This window comes from Girardinichthys multiradiatus, chromosome 14 (assembly GCF_021462225.1).
Source record: "Girardinichthys multiradiatus isolate DD_20200921_A chromosome 14, DD_fGirMul_XY1, whole genome shotgun sequence".
NCBI lineage: Eukaryota > Metazoa > Chordata > Actinopteri > Cyprinodontiformes > Goodeidae > Girardinichthys > Girardinichthys multiradiatus.
This window is the reverse complement of record NC_061807.1, coordinates 22,664,954-22,687,941: the sequence shown is the minus strand read 5'-3', so window position 1 is coordinate 22,687,941 and position 22,988 is coordinate 22,664,954. Positions and strand designations below refer to the sequence as shown.

General features: G+C 37.9%; 1 protein-coding gene across 6 annotated transcripts in view; it reads right to left on the bottom strand.

Moving 5' to 3' along the window:
• Positions 1-22,988, bottom strand: part of kcnip4a (potassium voltage-gated channel interacting protein 4a) — a 205,081-nt gene that overhangs the window by 64,826 nt on the left and 117,267 nt on the right. Inside the window, exon 1 of one of the 6 annotated variants that reach the window (XM_047385322.1) lies at positions 9,080-9,304. The exons of the other annotated variants lie outside the window; for them this stretch is intronic. Coding sequence (XP_047241278.1) covers positions 9,080-9,188 — 109 coding nt within the window. The 5' untranslated portion in view covers positions 9,189-9,304. Of the gene's footprint in view, positions 1-9,079; positions 9,305-22,988 lie in introns of those variants that run through there. 6 annotated transcript variants of the gene reach the window in all.

The window sequence follows — 22,988 nt, the reverse complement described above, 5'->3', positions numbered from 1 at the left end:
GATCACTTTGTTTGGCTAAACTAACACCGAGAGCTTCTAACCACATCTAAATATATTTTGTAGTAGATTTGTGGCTACACAGTAGCAAGAAATAAATGTTGATCGAATGTATGACAGGGGAGGCTATCCTGTTTTCTAAGCACAGGGAGAAATTATTACTATAGATTGCACTTAGTTAACAAATGCAGCTTCCTCTTCATATTTAAAATCTAAATTGCTTACATGGGTAAAAGAAATAAGCCAAATTACAGCACACAGATTATTTAAAACACAATGTATGATTTACTATATCTACATTTGATTGGTGAAATCACTAACAGGAAGATTTAAATGAATGTTTTAGCCTGCAGACATGACACTGAAGTTATGTTGAAAATGCATAACATTTGTATCTCAAAACCTAAACACACAGTGCAAATCTGAACCGGGCCATTTTATAGTTATCAAGGTGTTGATGTAAAACAAGGTGTTACTGTAAAACACAAGATGGAATTAATTTAATGCCATTTTTAGCATTCAGACCTCCTTCGCTAAGAAACCACATTTCTTAGCGAAATTATACAAGAAATTATAGGTATTTGGTCAAACGTTCTGCAATTTATATAGTCAAGAACATAAAATATAACAAATGTTGTACCTATTAAACTTGATAATAAATAGAGTGAAACATATTTAGAAATAGCTAAAGAACAAGCGTAACATAATTAGACTAAACAACACTGGAAAGTCTAAACAGTCCCAGAAAAAGCAAGATTAATACTAGCCCTAGACTATGATAAATATTAGGAATATAATAAAGAAAGTCTTAGTTTAATGTTCTTGATAAGATAGGCCAACATTAAACAGGCAACTGAGGTAATTGCTTCTTCGTTTCTTCAGGGTTGCAAGGAAGGCTACTGCAATCATTAGGTGCATGGATTGCAATTAAATTGTATCAATAAAAAAATACTTTAGAGGTTCCATAAGCAAAATCCTTCTCTTGTGCATATACCAGTTCTGTTTCAATCCTCAAAGAGTGCCAGCTGAAAAAGAAAAACAAATTACAGTTTCATGTCCTGTTTTCTAAGGCTCTACAGCCCCCCTACTGTTGTGATTAATGACATGGTGGAGTTATTACTGGTTGAAACATCACTAACAATGGTAAATCCAATGGAAAGCTATAAAATGCAACAACACCTCTTTGCCTGGGACTTCTGCCAAGTACCACAAAATGTCTTAAAGTTCCCTTTTTTTTTTTTGTCTTTCACTTAATAAGATTTCCAGATAGTAAAATGAAAGCAATAAGGAACACTCTTTCTACATTATGAATAGCAATAATAGGACACATATTAAAAAGAGAAAGATTAGACATGGAATATTTAATAAAAGAGCACTGCTGTGATTCATGTTGTCATGTTGATTAACTTGCTCCATTCAAACAGCCTCCCTGTTATCTGCTCCTTTCTACATTCCTAACATTACCGACTGATGAGGTGTAAACAGTAATCATCCTTTCATACATGCAAGAGTAAACTTGCTCTAAATTAGCTCTAACCTTTTATACAATGTGACATTCCAACTGTGGGAAATCTTTATAAAAGCTGTGAGCAAGCTTATACAAAATGGATCCGGGTCAGACTAGATGCAACCTAGATCCCACCTAGATCGGTAGGTAAGCATTGTCTAGTTGTACTTTAAAACTATATATATATATATATATATATATACACACACACACACAGGGGTTGAACAATGAAACGGAAACACCTGGTTTTAGACCACAATAATTTATTAGTATGATGTAGGGCCTCCTTTTGCGGCCAATACAACATCAATTCGTCTTGGGAATGACATATACAAGTCCTGCACAGTGGTCAGAGGGATTTTAAGCCATTCTTCTTGCAGGATAGTGGCCAGGTCACTATGTGATACTGGTGGAGGAAAATGTTTCCTGACTCGCTCCTCCAAAACACCTCAAAGTGGCTCAATAATATTTAGATCTGGTGACTGTGCAGGCCATGGGAGATGTTCAACTTCACTTTCATGTTCATCAAACCAATCTTTCACCAGTCTTGCTGTGTGTATTGGTGCATTGTCATCCTGATACACAGCACCGCCTTCAGGATACAATGTTTGAACCATTGGATGTCCTCAAGAATGGTTCGGTAGTACTTGGCAGTGACGCGCCCATCTAGCACAAGTATTGGGCCAAGGGAATGCCATGATATGGCAGCCCAAACCATCACTGATCCACCCCCATGCTTCACTCTGGGCATGCAACAGTCTGGGTGGTACGCTTCTTTGGGGCTTCTCTACACCGTAACTCTCCTGGATGTGAGGAAAACCGTAAAGGTGGACTCATCAGAGAACAATACATGTTTCACATTGTCCACAGCCCAAGATTTGCGCTCCTTGCACCATTGAAACCAACGTTTGGCATTGGCATGAGTGACCAAAGGTTTGGCTATAGCAACCCGGCCGTGTATATTGACCCTGTGGAGCTCCTGACGGACAGTTCTGGTGGAAACAGGAGAGTTGAGGTGAACATTTAATTCTGCCGTGATTTGGGCAGCCTTGGTTTTATGTTTTTTGGATACAATCCGGGTTAGCACCCGAACATCCCTTTCAGACAGCTTCCTCTTGCGTCCACAGTTAATCCTGTTGGATGTGGTTCATCCTTCTTGGTGGTATGCTGACATTACCCTGGATACCGTGGCTCTTGATACACCACAAAGACTTGCTGTCTTGGTCACAGATGCGCCAGCAAGACGTGCACCAACAATTTGTCCTCTTTTGAACTCTGGTATGTCACCCATAATGTTGTGTGCATTTCAATATTTTGAGCAAAACTGTGCTCTTACCCTGCTAATTGAACCTTCACACTCTGCTCTTACTGGTGCAATGTGCAATCAATGAAGACTGGCTACCAGGCTGGTCCAATTTAGCCATGAAACCTCCCACACTATGACAGGTGTTTCAGTTTCATTGTCCAACCCCTGTATATATGGTCTATAGGAGAGTAAGAGAACATGGGTGATAGAGATGCAGCAGGAAGTTAAAGAAGCATCCATTCATTGTCCAACCCCTGTATATATATGAGCATTGAAGAGAAAATCAAGCTGGTCCCTGGGATTCCAGTCGAAACTGCTGTTATATCTCTTTTGCACCAGTGGGTGGCAAGTAACTAACTGGCATGGAATGTAAAACTCAAGAGAAGATCATGTTTGATAGAATGCAAGGCTGAAGATTCTCCCAAAACAGGTGTAGCGTGCATTTTTGACAGTTTATTTTCTACTCTCAGTCCGTAAGACAACGTCTTCAGCACCCATTTAAAACTTAATTTAAACAGATCCTGGGCAAAGCGAGACAGTTGTAGGAAACTGCACTGTTGTTGTGACTTTTAGGACAGAAAAGTTTATTTTTCTAATTTTATTTGGATAATTACTCCACACTCACAACTCATTATTTTTAGAAAGTTTTTTAAGATCAGTTTCTCCCCAAAACACTTCTACAGCACTACAGGAAAATGACCTAAAGGCAACTGTGGAAACCAAGGAGGAAACCGTGTCCTGGACTAAACCAAAGCCCAAATTTTGATCTCATTTGTGAGGTGACCTGGAATGGGCTGTACTCCTCTAAAACATCTCACACCTGAAAGTGAGGACTGGGGCAAATCTTTCTCAGAAAAATGTCAGACTGGTAGATGAATACAAGTGTACAACTAATAGAGGGTAGGGTGCTAACCTAGAAAACTAATTTTGGTTTATAGCTTTTGTTTAATGAGTAAAATGAGGTTTATTTTTGTTGTTTAAGTTCAATTGAAACACTTAATTTTTAATAATAAAGATTAGACATGAAAATGGAAACAGCTTTTAATAAAGAATCATTATTTAAAGAGGTGTTCTAAGATTGAATGTTTAAGATCTGGGATTAAATTTAACGCTGGGATACTCTGTTTTAGAGAGCTGCTGAAACTGGTTACATTGTTGCATGAAATTAAAGAATATCTTGATGAACAAACATTGCTAAGGTGACATGATTTTATTTTTAAATTATATTTATCAAAAGTGCAAGCAAGCAAATTTGCCATAAGACTTTATTTTTCTCTCTAGCAAACAGATTCCTTTCCAGCTCCAGCCTTTGTTCAGCCATAACAAAATATACACACAGTATACATATACCTAATACAAGTTTGCCATGTTGAATCCAGATTTAATCCCTGCAACAATGCTTAGTTTGGCCCAGAGTTTATGATGAGATCATTTAAACAAGAACACCTAAATCCTACAAGAATACACTAAATAGACAACAGGAAAAGTCCCAGATTGTTTCAGTTAATAAAGACACCTGGACATTGAATTTAACAATGGTGGTAGCATGTGTAATCTATCATCTAAGGCTAAGCTATATTAAAACACTAAATTAGATGTGATACACATACATGCTAGTGTGGCCTTGACTATTTATCATTAAAGCCACTTGTTCCAAAGTGAAGGCTGATAAAAGCCACACCTTCAGCAGGATAATTTGCTGCCCTTGTCAGCTGTCACATCCCCGTGCACTGCTGGCACGCTACTGTCACTCACTGTCTCACAACTAAAGAGGAGTGCAGAGAATGAAAAGAGCCATTTGCGTCAGGCTGTGTTCCAAGTCTATTTTTATCCAAAAACCATTAAGTGAAAGAATACCACAGAGTAATAATCAACCTTTGTGAGTTTCAGTGCAACATCTTGGCTGGTTGAGCTTGCTTTGTAAGAGTCCATTTTAGTTACAACAATGACCTTTCTTGGCAGAAATCTGAAAAAGCGTTCATCCCAAGTACTTCTGATTAAAAACGGATTCTGCTAAATTTTTTATGGTGATATAAATAAAAACAAATCTAAATAACTTTTGTTGTGAATTGTTAATTTAATGTCTGCAATAACTACTTTACATTTTAACAGCTACAGTCCTGGAAAAGAAAGTTAATGCCCTCTGTATTAAATCATGAATTGCCTGGAATTACCTTTATTTCTTGTTAAATTTCATTGGCCACACCTAGGTCAGATTACTGCTAGAACTGTAGAATTTAAAAAAGAAAATAAAATAAATAGAAGCTGTCTGACAACATGAAATAGGCTAAAAGCAACACATCATGTCCTGATAAAAACATTTAAGACAGATGAGAGAAAATAGTCACAGATATCTTTCATTGGGGTATTACTATGCTATTTGTAAAGCCTTGGGACTACAGTAAACCACAGTGAAAGCCATTATCCACGTAGATAATATTAAAAGTGGTTCCCAGGAGTGGCTGGTCTAAAAAAAATGACTCCAAGAGTGCATCAACCACTCATCCAGGAAGTCACAAAGAAGCTTGAACAATGCATTTTGTATATATTAATTTCCACTTTGCTACTTTTGCTGATGACACCTGTTTATTTTGTTTAAAAATAATTGGTAATGTTCAAAACATTAAAACATAAGTCATTAAATGTGTATAAAACAAAATATATGGTATTTAGTGCAAAAAAAAATGGGAAGAAAGAAAGAAGAGTCCTCCATCAAATTGACGGAGTTTATGAAATAAAATTCCTGGGAGGAATAATAGATTCGGTCTCATACTTCAAAATGTGTAGACATTGTGGTCTTAAAATCTTTAAAAATAATTTGTAGAGTTAAGAATAAAAAGAGTTCCTAATTCTCCTCAACATCTTTTGGTTTAGAAAATAATAATACACTGCCTGGCCAAAAAAAAAAAGTCGCCACCTGGATTTAACTAAGCAAATAGGTACGAGCCTCCTATTGGATAATTACTGCATGGGCGATTATGTTTCAGCTGGCAACAAGTTATTTAACTCCAACTGGTGCAATGGGTTGCTTCTCATTTCTAAAACAACCGTGTTGAAGGACACATCCCGTGGTCGTGGAGAAGATGTCAGTTTGTTTCAGAAGGGTCAAATCATTGGCATGCATCAAGCAGAGAAAACATCTAAGGAGATTGCAGAAACTACCAAAATTGGGTTAAGAACTGTCCAATGCATTATTAAAAACTGGAAGGATAGTGGGGACCCATCGTGTTCAAGGAAGAAATGTGGCCGGAAAAAAATCCTGAATGACCGTGATCAGCGATCACTTAAACGTTTGGTGAAATCAAATCGCAGAAAAACAACAGTAGAACTCCGGGCTATGTTTAATAGTGAAAGTAAGAGCATTTCCACACGCACAATGCGAAGGGAACTCAATGGATTGGGACTGAACAGCTGTGTAGCTTTAAGAAAACCGCTAATCAGTGATGCTAACTGGAAAAAAAGGGCTTCAATTTGCTAGGGAGCATAAAGATTGGACTCTGGAGCAATGGAAGAAGGTCATATGGTCTGATGAGTCCAGATTTACCCTGTTCCAGAGTGATGGGGGCATCAGGGTAAGAAGAGAGGCAGGTGAAGTGATGCACCCATCATGCCTAGTGCCTACTGTACCAGCCTGTGGGGGCCGTGCTATGATCTGGGGTTGCTGCAGTTGGTCAGGTCTGGGTTCAGCAACGGTATGTGTTCAAAGAATGAGGTCAGCTGACTACCTGAATATACTGAATGACCAGGTTATTCTATCAATGGAGTTTTTCTTCCCTGATGGCACGGCCATATTCAAAGATGACAATGCCAGGATTCATCAGGCTCAAATTGTGAAAGAGTGGTTCAGCGAGCATGAGACATCATTCTCACACATGGATTGGCCACCACAGAGTCCAGACCTTAACCCCATTGAGAATCTTTGGGATGTGCTGGAGAAGGCTTTGCACAGTGGTCAGACTCTACCATCATCAATGCAAGATTTTGTGATATTGCAGAAGCTTATTGAAACAACGCCACAGCGAATGCGTGGCGTAATCAAAGCTAAAGGCGGTCCAACGAAAACATGACTTTTTTTTGGTGGCGGCTTTTTTTTTTTTTGGCCAGGCAGTGTAGTAATATCTGAGAGGGGTATGTATTTTTGCAACATGTAGGCAGGTGTTTTTCAGCATTGGGAGCAAAACTATGGAATAAAATCAAAGATGGAACAAAAATCTGAAGGGCTGTTAAAATTTTCAAAAATGTTTTAAATCTGAAACAATCAAGAAATATAAATCATTTTGGTGGTTTTCTGAGACATCGAATGTTTGCTTAGGAGAAGTTTTAAATAACCAAAATATGAACAGGCAGAATACAAAAAGGTTAATGATTGTGTGGAGGATATTGTGTCAAATTATGCTGAACATGTATTTGCTCCTCATAATGTATAAACCAAAGAGAAAACTACTGCTGACCAAAAGGAAAAATCCAAAAACATTCTCATGACTTTTGGGAAAACACTCTTTAGGATAGACAAGACAAAAGTGGGACTTTTTGAGACCGTTTCCATAACATCTGGTGGAAAACTAACGCCGTTTCAAAAAAAGATAACCGTACTGTTAAACTACAATGATGATCCGAGGTGATGTAGAAAAAAACTCTCTACCAGTTATCACAAACGCTTAATGGCACGAGCAATTTACACTATGAAGTGCAATTAATTAAACATGAAGACTTATAAAAAAACAACATATTTACATCAATTCAAATTATTAGACCCAATAATTTGCTATTAAATTGACTTTCATTTCCTGCTGCATCCCAACTTTATATATATAAAAAAAGATTAATAGAAAACATTCATTAAGCATTGAAAAGTTTAGTTTCATAAGCAAACATTTAATTGCTTTTTTAAAAATCAGAACCAGGTCCAACCTCTTCATTTCTGCCTGCTTGGAGGATGTTTACATGAAGCCTGTGAAAGCTCAGCCATACAGCGAACAGCTTGGCAACCTGTACAGAAAACAGATCTCATGAATAACAGGTGCTCTTCGGAGCCTGAGAGACCCAACCACTAAATATTAGATTCACACTTTGGTGAAAAAGATTTAGTGTGGCACCTTGACAAATCTATTGTTCTTTATTAAAGCTACACAGACGACAAAAAAAGTAGCATGAAAGAAAAGGCATCTTTCACAGTTACTGCAGTCTCTACATTTAGACATAAACAATTCACTTTCACTCAACTTACTCTACAACCTTAGCAGTGATGTATGGCAACTTTGGACCATCTTTTCCTCTTTAAAGTGGGATACTCTCACCTGAATTGACAGGATCTTACTCAGTTTAGGCTAGAATTCAGCCTTTTCATTCATACCAAACAAGAAAAGCTATAGCCCTAACAGTTAGTCAGCAGCCAGACCATTGGAGTAACCGCTGACATGGCAGACTGTTCTCAGAATGAAGTTTCCATAGTCAGATAAACGTTCACAAGTAAAAAACTGTCTCATTTGTTAAAAAAAAAAGCTGGATTTTTCAACGTTTCCATTTACTTCTGCTATGTTCCAGCTTTTTTTGAGCAAACAGAAGAAATTGTGTCAGTGTTCCAGACTGTTCCAGCTTTTCAAGCTTTCAGCTGCTCCGGGATGACATTTGGTCCTCAGCTGTCTCACTCTTATTTAGATAAACAGGTTATCCAACTTGCAGATGATGCAAGCCTTCACAAACACTCCACGTTTATTCAAATTTAACAAGCAAGTGGAGCTCAGGATCACACAAAGGTTGTTGAATATAAAAACAATTGCCTGAAATAAGTAGGATTGAAATGATTAAAAGCAGGATAGTAATTCATAATACCTGGTCAAATGTGCAATGCATGAGTCATCTTTAACTGTTGAGGTAATAAGCAGCAGTCAGGTGAGTCAGGGAGATGAAACTTGTGGAATTAAAACAGCTTGCAGGACACGTGTAGAGGCTGAATGAGCAACAGACTGAAAACTGGCCTTTTAAAAATCACACATCAAACAAAAAACTACAACTAAACATTTTTCCAGACGTACCACCTACAAAAGTCATATAGAGCTTGTAGCATGAATGATGCTTTCATGAAATTTACAAAAGAAGTGCAACTTCCTGTGAGCAACATGTGGGATCTCTAAAAAACAGTCTCAAAGCAAACCAAGCTATCAAATCCCTCCATCTTGTGCAAATGCCTCAAATCAGGTTACAAAAACCTGGTCAGCAAAAGGTTAATCAAAGGAGAAATAAAAAATAAAAATAAAACATGTCCTTACCATCAAAGTCCGCTTCCAGCAGCCCAAACTGCTCCAGCACCTTAACAAAAACGACCACAACTACCAGCACGGCGATCATTTCCAGCCCCTCCAAGTTCATAGTCAACATATCGCTCGGGTCACAGGCTGCCCATGGCCAGTGATGCTTAAAAACAGCGCATGGCACTATTAGCGGGCCATTTAACTCCACTTTAAGAGCCCTGCATGTGTGGCTCTGATTAGAGACCAGCACAAGTCATAGAGGGAGCGAGGGGGAGAAAAGTGAGTGGAACAGAGAGGGAAAAAAAGAGGGAGGAGGGGGAGGTAAGGAAGTAAAAATAAAAGACATGCAGAGCCGTGAAGGGAGAACAGGAGAAGGTAGGTAGAAAGGAATGAAAGTAATTGCATTGAGAAAGACAAATAATGGACCAAAGAAGATGCATCCTAATGAAGGATGATTTTCCACTTTAGTGCTCCCTTTGAGTGCAAGTCACCCCTGAGATATTTTAGCAGCAAGATGAAAGTCACAAGAGGCTTTGTTCCAAAATTTGTGACAACCTAAACTATGCTTTCATGCCAATTAGCAGCTGGTATATCAGGGGGTTTTCAACAGAACTAGCTCAAGCCAAAGACATTTCTGAGTGGATGAGGTAGCCTTTGATTGATTCTAATTTATTTGTTTTAATCGTTGCTGTTATGCTATTTCTGTTTTGCTATATCCACTCAAAAGTTGTTGGTGCAGATTTACCTCTAATCGGCCAACAACTGAAGTCAGCCAATTTTCTCTGGTTTGAACACAGATCACCAAGTTAAATACTGATAACTCTGTATCTTACCTGTATCTTAAATGCATTATTAAATGGGTGGAGATTACTTTTTCACACAGGGCCATGTGGATTTGGAAAACGGTCTTCCTTTGATAAATGAATAACTGCATTTTGTATTTACTCAGGTTATTTCTGTCTGATATTAGAATTTTCTTAACCATCTGGAAGATTTAAGAGTGATACAAAAAAGCCAAAAATAACCAAATATGTAAGGGGGCAAATAACTTTTATCTGAATTGTTCTACGATAAATTACCTCATTCATTCATTCATTCATCTTCTATACCGCTTATTCCATAGTGGGTCACAGGGGAGCTGATGCCTCTAGCTGTCTACGGGCGAGAGGCAGGGTACACCCTGGACAGGACGCCAGTCCATCGCAGGGCAACACAGAGACATACAGGACAAACAATCATGCACACACTCATTCACACCTTAGGGCAATTTAAAAAGACCAATATACCTAACAGTCATGTTTTGAGAAGCCGGAGTACCCAATGAGAACCCATGCATGCATGGGGAAAACATGCAAACTCCATGCAGAAAGAGCCAGGAGTCGAATCTAGGACCTTCTTGCAGCAAGGCAAGTGCTACCAACTTCGCCACTGTGCAGCCATGAATGAATGCATAAATGAATAAATTCCAACAAATGACCTCAAAGTAATTTGTGTCCTAACTCAATAAATACCATTAAATTATACCCAAATTATAAGCTGCAAACTAGATACCTGCCTTAACATCATGAGTGACCCAGGGATATAACATTTTCTTACACGCTGGACAAACAACCAAAAAAAACTTCCTATGCATCTAAAGGCGATATATACCGTATATATACAAATCTTTTGGAGCTAAGCAGCAACTGATTCCCATATAGAGTGTATATTATTTATTATTAACTATATATCCACAGGCAAGATGGGTCAAATATGATCAGTTTTAGTTCCGTTTGTTGAAACCATGCAGGTTTTTTATAAAATGATACAGAACAAAAAGTAAAAACGTGTCTAAAATTAAAAATCAAATAAGATACAATATCAATGTTCTTTTATTAGATGCCTTAACTAAATGTTTTTCATTTTTCTCTTATTTCAAACTGTGATTGAGGAGAGTGTATGAAGAGGCTCCAGGATGACTGATTGGAGTTATTTCTCCAGGTGACATTTAAAACCAATGTGCAGCCTCGCCACAATATGGACTTGAAATGAAGGGAGGAAAAGATGACGAGGGGGAGGTCAGGTAGAAAGACAACATAGGTATGAAGGAGCTAATTCAGTAAGCATCTTTTGATGTTATATACTAGTTACGAATATGATACCTGGTTTAGATAGACTTTACACTTTTTTTATTTTAAACAATCTGATAACCACATTGTCCTACATCTTGGTCACCAGACATCAAGCATCTCCAGAATTTATACGTTGGATCTTTTTAGCATTAGGTTTCACTGGCACAAAAGAAATTTACCCAGAAATTCAGAGTAAACTTATGCCATGCCAGACATTTCTACAGTGGTGAAGTTTTAAGCACAGAAAAAGCAAAAACCACAGACTGTAAAGAGAGGCATGGATGGATGGACAGACAGATGCACGGACAGGCAAACAGATAAAAGGAAAAATCGACGAACAGATACAACATCTAAACAATGGGACAAGGAATAAAGTTTCAGCAGTTCTTTTCTTTTTCCATACTTATAAAGACCTAAAAAAATATTTCAAATTACAAAGATTTTTGTAGACTGTGTGGGAACACTGAGGAAGGTCTAAACTCTGTGCTCAAAGGAAATTCTCAGGAAGCTTTTTAACCATTGAATCATATTTTCTCAGTTTCTTTGTGGAACTCGAGTTTGTGTCCAATATAGCGGGGACCGAGAGTGTGTGCTCTGTCGGTGAACATGACAGGACAACTGTGAGGGAAGCTTCTCAGGAGCAGAGGTTGGAAAGGTAAAAGATAAATGCTGTACAGGTCTGCTGAGAGGAGGTGTAGCAACACAAGAAGCACATCCAAGCTAATAATATTTCTTTTGCTTTTTTGAACTTACATGAACTAACATTTTACAGTTTTTTCAGGTTTCTTTTCAACTCTAATAACAGAGCATGAGCTAATCTCAGAGAATCTTGCTACACTTTCTAACATCTGCTCTCCAATCACCTCAGAACTTGGTGCAGGGTATAATCAAGGCCTTGGGCTAATGGTAATGAAAATAATCAAGGTTTTGCATGTCATCATCACGCACAGTATGCTACATCAATCAGTGTATGATTGGTGATGAAGGTAATTGTCACTGCATAGCATTGTGGTGAGCTGGTTGAAGCAGGGGAGCTCGGTTGCTCTGGTGTAGGTGGCAACGTCTGTGGTACCTGCAAATTTCTGATGCAAGGAAAAATACTCAGAAAACTAAGGTTTCAGATTAAATATGGGAAGGAAGTGACTCATATTCAACTGGAAACATGATAAATAGGATAATTATTACAAATTATAATCAGACAGCACAGACGGGCCAAGTGATTTAGATATCGATGGATGAGAGTCGAAATTCAGAATAGGACAATAAACAATTTTTTTTTTAATTGCAAGTAATTTGTATTTATTTATTACTATTAAATCAACTATTCAGTTGCTTGTTACCACAAATAGTTTGCACCGAGCACCAGAATGAGAGAGATTTAAATGACTTTAAACGTCGCGTTGTTGTTGTTCCAAGATGGGATGGTCTGACTACTTTAGAAACTACGGATCTCCAGGGATTTTCACACACAGCCATCTCTTTGGTTTAGACACCAGCCAAAAAAAAAGAGAAAACACCCAGTAAGTAGTAGTTGTTGGGACAAAAATGTCTCGCTGATGTCAGAGGTCAAGGTAGAAATTGGTAGACTGATTGAGATAAAAGAAAGGCAAGAGTAGCTCAAATATACACAATGATGCCATATTTGAAATGGGCTACAGCAGAAAGGGGCAACACATAGTGCTGATCCAGTCAGCTGACAACAGGAAACTGTGGCTACAGTTCTCATAGACTCGCCAAAATTTGACATTGTAAGATTTTAAGAATGTTGCCTGGTCAAATGGGTCTTGATTTTAGAAGCGACATTCGGGTCACAATTCAGTGTGAACAGCACGGATCAAGCATGCTTTCAGGCTAGTGGTAAGGGTGTAAATGGAGTGGATTATATTTTCTTGGCAATCTTTGGGCCCCTTAATACACATTTAGTATTGTTTAAATGCCACACCCTAACTTAGTATTGTTAATAACCATGTCCATCCTTTTGATGGTCAGTTCAAGCAGTATAAATGTCAACTCATACCACACAGAAGCGTGTTTTATACCTGCTTTGACAACTCAGAATTTAAATTATTTTTTTCCCAGTAACCACATCTGGGAACTTTGTATCTTTAACTCAACTTTCAATCTGGTACTTGAGAACCAATTAAGCAAACTAAACTTTAGTTATAGTCCACTGCAAGGCAATATGGATATTAAAATTCCAATAAATAACTATCAGGAGTAGCTTTTTTAGACTTACTATGATTTGATAAGGAGTCACAATCAATTCTATAGTTGACTGGCAAAAAGGCATCAAAACCCCAAATCATGAAAATCAGGTATAAAAAAACCTTTTCAGATATTATACAATAAATTAAGTCATCATATGACCATTTACCGCTATAAAAACTGACTTAAAGGGAAATAACCTGACATACAGTGGTTTATGTGCACAGGCACAAAAATGAGGGCTATGAAATATGAGAAATGCAAGGATAAAAGTGTAGCTATGCCTAAGCTCACTGACCAGTTTCAGAGGTGTTTTTTTTTCATTAGCTTTTTTATCATCAGACCTTTCCTGCCAGCTGTCTGCTCCAATTTAAAAACGTCTCTAATTTGTCCTCAACAAGGACTAAAATAAAGCGTATTGTAAATGGCATGTTGCCAGGTAAATCCTTCTGTTTAAAGTGTTGGTTCTCAGGAAATTAAGTTACAATTGATTGACCTTCTGCAGACAAAGCACAGGGCGCTGACATGACGCTGAAACAAATTAATGTATTTTATTTGTTTGGAGGTTAATTCCAAACTAATGTTATTTGGATCGTGTTAAATTCAAGTACAAGTCAGTTTAAAGACCAAACATTTTCTTAGAAAGTGCACATAATCCAATATCTACTCCTCACAGGTAATCAAATTGAAGAAGAGGGGGAAAAGTGTTTTTGCTCTGCAGGAAACAATTTAGACTCTTGGGGTTCCTGCCTCTGCTGTGATCAATAAGATCAGAATTAGATATAACTTAGTATTGTTCTAAATGTGCTTTGAAGCTTTATTGAAATTGAAACTTCTGATCAAACAAAACATTATATGATATAAGTAGGTGTTATATCTACCAGCACTTTCTGTATTCCAAAGAGTCTTATTAATGCTCGTTGCTTACTTTCATTCTAAACCTTGATAATGTAGCTGGTCTCTTACAGCAGCATCAGCAGTTTTGTTTTCTTTGAGTGTGCTGCCATCAAGTGTAAATGACAAGAAACTACAATCTGAAGACCTTGTTTTGACTGATAAGTCCAAAGAAATACTTAAAATGGTTTTACATTTAAAATTGATTGATATAAAACTTTTGATGCATCCTTTATTACCAGAAGATGTCCATCAGTTACAAAGTAAAGCATTTTAAATTTTTCTGAGTATGAAATCAAAGCTCAATATGTTTCCTGAGTCCTATTCAGAGAGTTTTTAAGATCATTTATCTCTATTTAAAGTAAGTAGTTTCAGGTATAAATAAAAGTTCACCAATACTTTATAGCAGATATATCCAGAAAGGTGGGGCGTTGAATATCAAATTTGAATATAAAAAAAAAACTAGGAGCGTTAATGCATCTGATGGTCTGATAAAAAGCCAGCAGGGCAGCTAAACTAGCACAATATGCCTCAACTTGTAAGGTTTGCAATAAATTACAAGGCAAGAAAGGGAAAGACATCATAAAATTAATAAGAAGAATATACCAATATCTAACCAAAACTAGTAGTTTACTTGTTAATTATTTAAATTTCATTTAACTGTATTACAGTACAAACAATGAACTGCATTGTTGATTTTCAGTGATTTGTAAATCACTAAGAGTTGTGATGGAGGGGACCACCACCAGCAGATGGTTCAGAATCATAAATTATTACTCACTGTGGAAACCTCACATTAGAATATAAGCAATGTGGATATTCCATTTCTATCTCACTTTTTCTTCCACTCAACCTTCTATGAATATGCTTGGATACAGCTCTCCGTGAACAACCAGCTCCTTCAGCAATGGTTTTCATTGTAGCATTTTGTGGCGTTTGTTTACTTTCTGATTAAACTGTTTGTAATTTTAACTGTGTTTGGTGGTTGTAGAAATGGTTTATATCAGCATTTAACCAAGATTCTGACATTTCAGAGGATATCACCCGTCTATATTTAACTAAGGAAACGTAGAGCATAAGGTAGAAATAACAAAGTATAATTCTGGTTGAAGAGGTTTTAATTAGCTGATTAGAGTGCAACACCATGGATTTCCCATATTTAACTATTTTGCAATATTCTTATTTTCTGAGACACAAAATTTTGGGTTTTCGTTATCTGTAAGCCATAATGATCAAAATTACAAGAAGCTAAAAATATTTTAGTATGTGTAATGAATCCATATAATATGAGTTTCACTTTCTGAAACGAGTAACTTTTTTTTTTTTTACTTTTTCATGATATTCAGATTTGCCTGTACATCAGCCAGGGTGGAAGAGTTATTACTTGAAGGGTGATGAAGACAGTCATAACCAGAGCTGCTTCGATGCTGCTTTGGTGTTTACATACAGACACAAAAAAGCAGACACTTTAGAGTTGGGTTGGCCCTTTAAATGAAAACATGGTTTTTAAGTTGACAAAAATAACACAAGGGGATGGAGATCTGTTCAAAACGGTTACATTGATGAAATGCTCCAATATGCATTTTTATATTTTTACATATGAAGATTGTGGTACAACTGTAATATTAAACTGCAGTAACAGGGTAACTTGCATTTATGTCGGTGAATATTTTATATTTAATTATTTATTCCTCCATTTATCTGTTATTTATGTTGGTGAATATTTTATATTTAATTATTTATTCCTCCATTTATCTGTTTTTATTTGCACCTCTGAGTCTTTGTGTGAATTTGTGTGTTTATTTGTTCCACAACATTGTCCTTATCTTAATTGTGACTGACAACTGATGTGGAAAACATTTGCTAGTTAATCCAATGACAGAGAGAAAAAAGTGCAAAGATCCATTGACTACATCCCCTTTGAAAGTCCATCCTGAAGGAATAGGGCATCGCTCAAGTGTTTGAGATTGTATGTTTTTCAACTTACGGGTAGTAAGACATTTTAATGTTCCCCATTTAAATACGTCATGGTTTATAGAAAAAAACGTTAAGTGTGTGTCTCCAATATACTCAGTGCTGTCTAGTTGCAGGCAGTCAATTCAAACATTCAGTTTCCTGAGAACCAATCTGTAGCTGTAGGGAAACACTGAATCTAAATGAAACTAAACTTGCAGTAAGTCTGCATAGAAATGGCAACATCTTCAAATGAACAGATTGAATTTATTTAAACTGCAATAACATGTTATTTTTCATTACGAGCATTATAGTGTTGATCACACCAGGACTGTATCCTCAGGAGCAGTGGACGGTCTTCATGATGATTCACTTTTACTTCCGCTAATACGCAATAAATTCAGTCTGGAGGCAGCCAAGACCACTTTCTTACACCCACAGAAATCATCTGTGCTGTGCTGTTATCACTTCTAAGTAGACCATCCTTATTGTGCTTTAGGGGAATGAGTGATACATTTCAAATACCAAGTGGTGGCCCAGAGTATCATTGCAATGTAAAAAAAAAAAAAAATGTATTTGAACATTTCCAACTCTACACAGCTACTGAGATTTTAGTGATGTACATGCCAAGGGTTTTAATAACTACTGCATTCACATACGCATTGTGTAAGTCTGTGACATTGATTGGGACATCCCTAGAGAACCCAAAACAGATTTGCCTCCAAAACCTGGTGTTAGAGATTGACTGGAATGGGTAAGTCTTAAGCTTGATTGGCCCTAATTGGTGACCGGTTGGTCAGAAACTTAAAATCTTCACGTTAACACACCATACTCTATCAGGTCGCAGTAACAACAAACACTCTTGAGTGCAGATGCAGTTACTGAGAGAAGATGATGAATAGCTAGCTATTTTATGTTTAAAATTAAGTCCCTGACATAAACCCCAGGTGCATCAAAAAGTTGCCCACTGTGTCACTACTTTTCTTGATTTTAATGAGGGTTTTATCAATCAGAAAACCTAAAAAGTGATGATAGAGCTCCTTTCAAAAGGGCAAACATTACATGTTCCAAAAATCAATAAAATCAAAATTAGAAAAGAAACTGCACTGACCCCCTTCAAAATTTATTTCAAGTGCCCTACAAAAGTATTTAAACTCCTTGACCTTTTTCAACTTTTGTCACATAACCACAACTTCAGTGTAGTGTAGTGGGATTTTATGTCCTAGACCCACACAGAACAATATACACTCACCGGCCACTGTATCTGTCCAACTGCTTGTTAATGCAAATGTCTAATCAGCCAATCACATAGCAGCAACTCAATGCATTTAGGCATGTAGACATGGTTAAGACGATCTGCTGCAGTTCAAACTGAGCATCAGAATGAGGACGAAAGGTGATTTAGGTGACTTTGAACATGGCATGGTTGTTGGTGCCAGACGGGCTGGTCTGAGTATTTCAGAAACTACTGATCTACTGGAATTTTCACGCACTACCATCTCTAGGGTTTACAGAGAATGGTCCGAAAAAGAGAAAATATCCACTGAGCGGCAGTTCTGTGGGGGCCAATGCCTTGTTGATGCCAGAGGTCAGAGGAGAACGGCCAGACTGGTTCGAGCTGATAGAAAAGCAACAGTAACTCAAATAACCACTTGATACAACCAAGGCATGCAGAAGAGCATCTCTGAATGCACAACACCTTCGAACCGTGAGGCAGATGGGCTACAGCAGCAGAAGACCACACTGGGTGCCACTCCTGTCAGCTAAGAACATGAAACTGAGGCTACAATCTGCACAGGTTCACCAAAATTGGACAATAGAAGATTGGAAAAAAGTTGCCTGTTCTGATGAGTCTCAATTTCTGCTGCAACATTCGGATGGTAGGGTCAGAATTTGGCGTCAACAAGATGAAAGCATGGATCCATCCTGCCTTGTATCAACGGTTCAGGCTGGTGGTGGTGGTGTAATGGTTGTCGGGGATATTTTCTTGGCATACTTTGGGCCCCTTAGTGCCAATTAAGCATCGTGTCAACGCCACGGCCTACCCGACTATTGTTGCTGACCATGTCCATCCCTTTATGACCACAGTGTACCCATCTTCTGATGGTCACTTCCAGCAGGATAACACCCCATGTCATAAAGCATCTCAAACTGGTTTATTGAACATGACAATGAGTTCACTGGACTCAAATGGCCTCCACAGTCACCAGATCTCAATCCAATAGAGCACCTTTGGGATGTGGTGGAACAGGAGATTTGCATCATGGATGTACAGCCTACAAATCTGCAGCATCTGTGTGATGTAATCATGTCAATATGGACCAAATTCTCTGAGGAATGTTTCCAGTACCTTGTTGAATCAATGCCACGTAGGATTAAGGCAGTTCTGAAGGCAAATGGGGGTCCAACCCAGTACTGGCAAGGTGTACCTAATAAAGTGGCCGGTGAGTATATAATACACTGTGAAGTGTCAGGACAATTATACATGATTGCAGAATTTCTGCAAATGAAAATCTGAAAACTAAAAGCCATGTATTCATATTCAGACTGCTGATTTAATAAGTTGTAGGTGCTCTGTTTTTTGCAACTTAACCCTCAGATCACAGTATGTTTATACCAGCTTTAAATATCTAGGAACTGACATTTTTGCCCATTCCTCTTTGCTCAATCTACGTTTGGACAGTTGTGGTTGCATTTTAGCTCTGGCTTACAGAGCTGTTGTTAGGGCTCATGTCCAGCTAAAATGTGACCCTCTGCCCCAATCTCAATCCTTCATCAGCCCAATAAGTGTTTTTTTTCTTACAGAATTATCTTGTATTTGTCAAAGAATCTTTGAATAAACTCTGACTAGCTTTTCTGTCCTTGCTGCAGAAATGCATCGCCAAAGTTGGATGCTGCCAACACCATTTTTTACAATGGGTGTCAGTTTTTCAATTCAGTTTAATTTATATAGCGCCAATTCACAACACATGTCGTCTCAAGGCACTTCACAAAAGCCAGGTACATACATTCCAATTAATCCTAATCATTGAACAGTGCAGTCAGATTCAGTTTTTCACCATGCATAGCGTTTTGCATGTAAGTGAAAAAGTTAAATTGTGGTTTCATCTGGCCAGAGTTCCCTATACAACCTATGGTTTGCCAAAAACTAATTTTGTATGTTTTTTTTACCCCAAGAGTTTTGTCATTTGTTTGTGAAGGCCAGATATGTGGAGTAGTCCTGTCAACAGAGTCTCCCACATAAGCTATGGATTTCTGCAGCTCCTCCAGAGACTCCCTTTTGACTGCTTCTGTGTTTAATGCTCTACTTTCCTTAAGTGTCAGCTTAGGTGGATGGTCATTTCTTGGTAGGTTTGCAGTTGTGACATACTACCGATAATCCATGAGTGCCAATCACCGATACAATTATATGGAATGGCTGTAAATTTTTCGATTTAGTTGTAAGTGCCACTGGCTTGAAAAAGGGAACCATAAAATCACCTTCATTTAGATAAAAACATGTTTTTCCTTACTTTTTCAAGAGAAAAGAAATTTAAAAAAAACTTGCATGCACAAAGCAGCAACTATTCAGTTAAAAGGACAACTGTAAAACCTGCTATCAGTAATACATTTTTAACAGATTGAAAACATTATGGCTTTCAACATGCTAAATAATGCAGAAAGTCAAATAAATCTCACAACATTGCCTAAATAAAGTAATAAAGTAAAAAAGAAAACATTCAAAGTTAAGTTGCATTTTTCGGCGTATTTGCTTAACCTTCCGACTGTCACCCTCATACGGATGAGTGTTAGCATTTGTGGGCTGCGGTAACTGCCGTCTGACTGCTCCATCTTCTATTCATTCTCCGTACTGAGCCTCGAAAACACACCATAATCTGCCAAGTGCTTGTTCTTTAAATGTCAAATTTAAATTTGTTGTGTTAAAGCATTTTGATGTGCTTTGCCAGCGAGGAGTTTTTCTGTTGCATGTCGCAGGATACAAAGGTTACATCACACTCACACTCTGTAAAAGTTCCACACGGCTGTTTTTTTATTTTTTATTTTAGGATTTGCTGCCATGCCTTGCGCAGTGTGGAGGAAAGGGGAGATACACTACACTGCACACAGGACCTCTGCAGGCTGCAAAGTATGAGGTACAGGTGATCGGGTTTTCTGATCGGCAGCAAAATACATTGATCGGCATACACTGATCACATACATTTTAACGGAAATCGCCAGATAATGATCGGTGGCCAATCGATCAGAACACCACTAACTCTTTTTATTTCTAGATGATAGCCTGAACAGAGATATGTGAGATGTTCAAAACTTTAGATACCATTTTATAACTCAACTGTGCTTTAAAGTTCTCCACAACACTAATCCTTTATCTACTGAAAATTTACATTATTTGTTCACTTTTTGGGGAAATGTGTTGCACTGGATTTCTTAGGGGGTATCAGATGAAAAGGGGGCTGAATAAAAATGCATGGACACTTTCATATTTCATGTATAATTGTCATTCCACTTTTCAATTATGCTCTATTTTGGTATTTTTGGTTTCACACAAAATCCCAGTGAAATACACTGGAGTTTGTTTAAAACTTTCAGGGGACCTAAATACTTCTGTAAGGCTCCTAAACAGAAAATACAGATGCTTCATGTCCACATTGGCAAATAACATGACTTTTTCCAAGCAGTGACAGCTTTTTAAAAAAAGTATATGTACGCCTTAGCTCAAGAAAGACCGTCGAAAATTGGTGTTTAACAAATGGTTGCACAGCAGGCCAGCTTAATGATTCATTCAGAAACAAAGCTGTAAAAAACACATTCCTCATATCAACAACCATTCCACAGGGCAAATCTCATTGGTCAGTAGTTAATGATATGATTTGTATCAATAGGCTAGTACCTGCTGGGAGATGAACAATACATTACCATGTGAATACTAACTGTTCTCTCTAATTACTTCTGAACAAGAGGAGAATTTCTGTGAACAGTGTTGCATATCACAGATGGATTGGAAGAATAATTAATGAAATAAATTCAAAGTGCCTTTGGCAGACAATCACTTTTAAATTTTACAGTCATTCTTTGCCTTTGACTGAGAGACTTGCGGTCTTTTTAAGCTTGAGCAAAGCAATAATTGACTGTAATTTAATTAATGAAGAGCTTGAGTTAATACAGCAAGTTCAGTTTGCTTTATTTGTGGTGGTTCTACTCAGCAGAGGGTCAGGAACAGCTTACATAACAGCCGATGGTTGTATTCTTCCAAGGCCCTTTTTTTATGTGATCAGATGGGGCTGTAAGTGAACATGGAAATTGGTGCGATGGCTACCTTTAAAGTGACAGCTGCTCTCGCTGCAGTTGGCCAAAGTCTTCAATCAGTCCTGTAAACACCAGAAGGCCTGAAAGGAGAGGGAGGCCAGCAACATGCAGTAAAACTGGACATCCCAATCACCCCCCTGAGTTAATGCTGTTCAAAATTTACCCGAGAAAATAAAACCAGAAGTTCAGAGTTTGCTCAAAATCCATGCAGCTGCTTCTGACTGACAACATTTCAGAGTGACTCATACTGTATTTAGTGTTCTGCTGCTTCCATTCGAGCAGCTGAGTGTACCTCTCCTACTCCTACACAGATTTCAGCTCATAACAGCTACCAACAACAACCAAAACGCAAGACATTTTAGATGACTGAAAGCACAAGGACAAACCCATCACAGCACCACAACAGCGCCCTTAGGTCTCTTATCTTCGGGACATTTTATGCACTGTGGAAGCACTCACTGCTGAGCCAGAAGAGTTCGAGGAGGTTACCGTTTGAGTAGGTGCTTATTGGACCATTATTATTTCTTTTCACAAGGATGAATGTAGCAAGGAAAAATAAACTGAAAGCACAGTGGGTAGAAACGTTGCATTGCAAGCTATTATAGAGTTGCATTATGATTTGTCCTTATATAAAATGGTTTACGTGGTATTAAGTAGTATGTGACAGCAATTGCAAAAATTTAGAAAATATAATTTGTGCGAAGACTGACATTGTGGAGTTGGATATAAGGCTGAGGTCACTGATCCATCTACAAATCCAGACTCAATTATGCTTTGTTGCTGCAGGTCATTTTAGGCTGATTTTGCCTTAAAGTTTTAGGATTACAGCCAAAATTGTTGCACATAAATAAATACAAATGTACAGTATATCCTCTTCAGGTTGTGACGATAACTGTGCTCACAGAACTACCATATTGATTTTTTTATCTATAATTTTACTTGTGGTAGCAGCAGCTATTGGTCTTTTGGAGTTGTTTAAAATTACTTATTAGGATGCTTCTTTAACTTCCTGCTGTATCTCTATCACCCATGTTCTCTTACTCTCCTATAGACCATATATACTGGGGTTGGACAATGAAACTGAAACACCTGTCATTTTAGTGTGGGAGGTTTCATGGCTAAATTGGACCAACCTGGAAGCCAGTCTTCATTGATTGCACATTGCACCAGTAAGAGCAGAGTGTGAAGGTTCAATTAGCAGGGTAAGAGCACAGTTTTGCTCAAAATATTGAAATGCACACAACATTATGAGTGACATACCAGAGTTCAAAAGAGGACAAATTGTTGGTGCACGTCTTGCTGGCGCATCTGTGACCAAGACAGCAAGTCTTTGTGATGTATCAAGAGCCACGGTATCCAGGGTAATGTCAGCATACCACCAAGAAGGATGAACCACATCCAACAGGATTAACTGTGGACGCAAGAGGAAGCTGTCTGAAAGGGATGTTCGGGTGCTA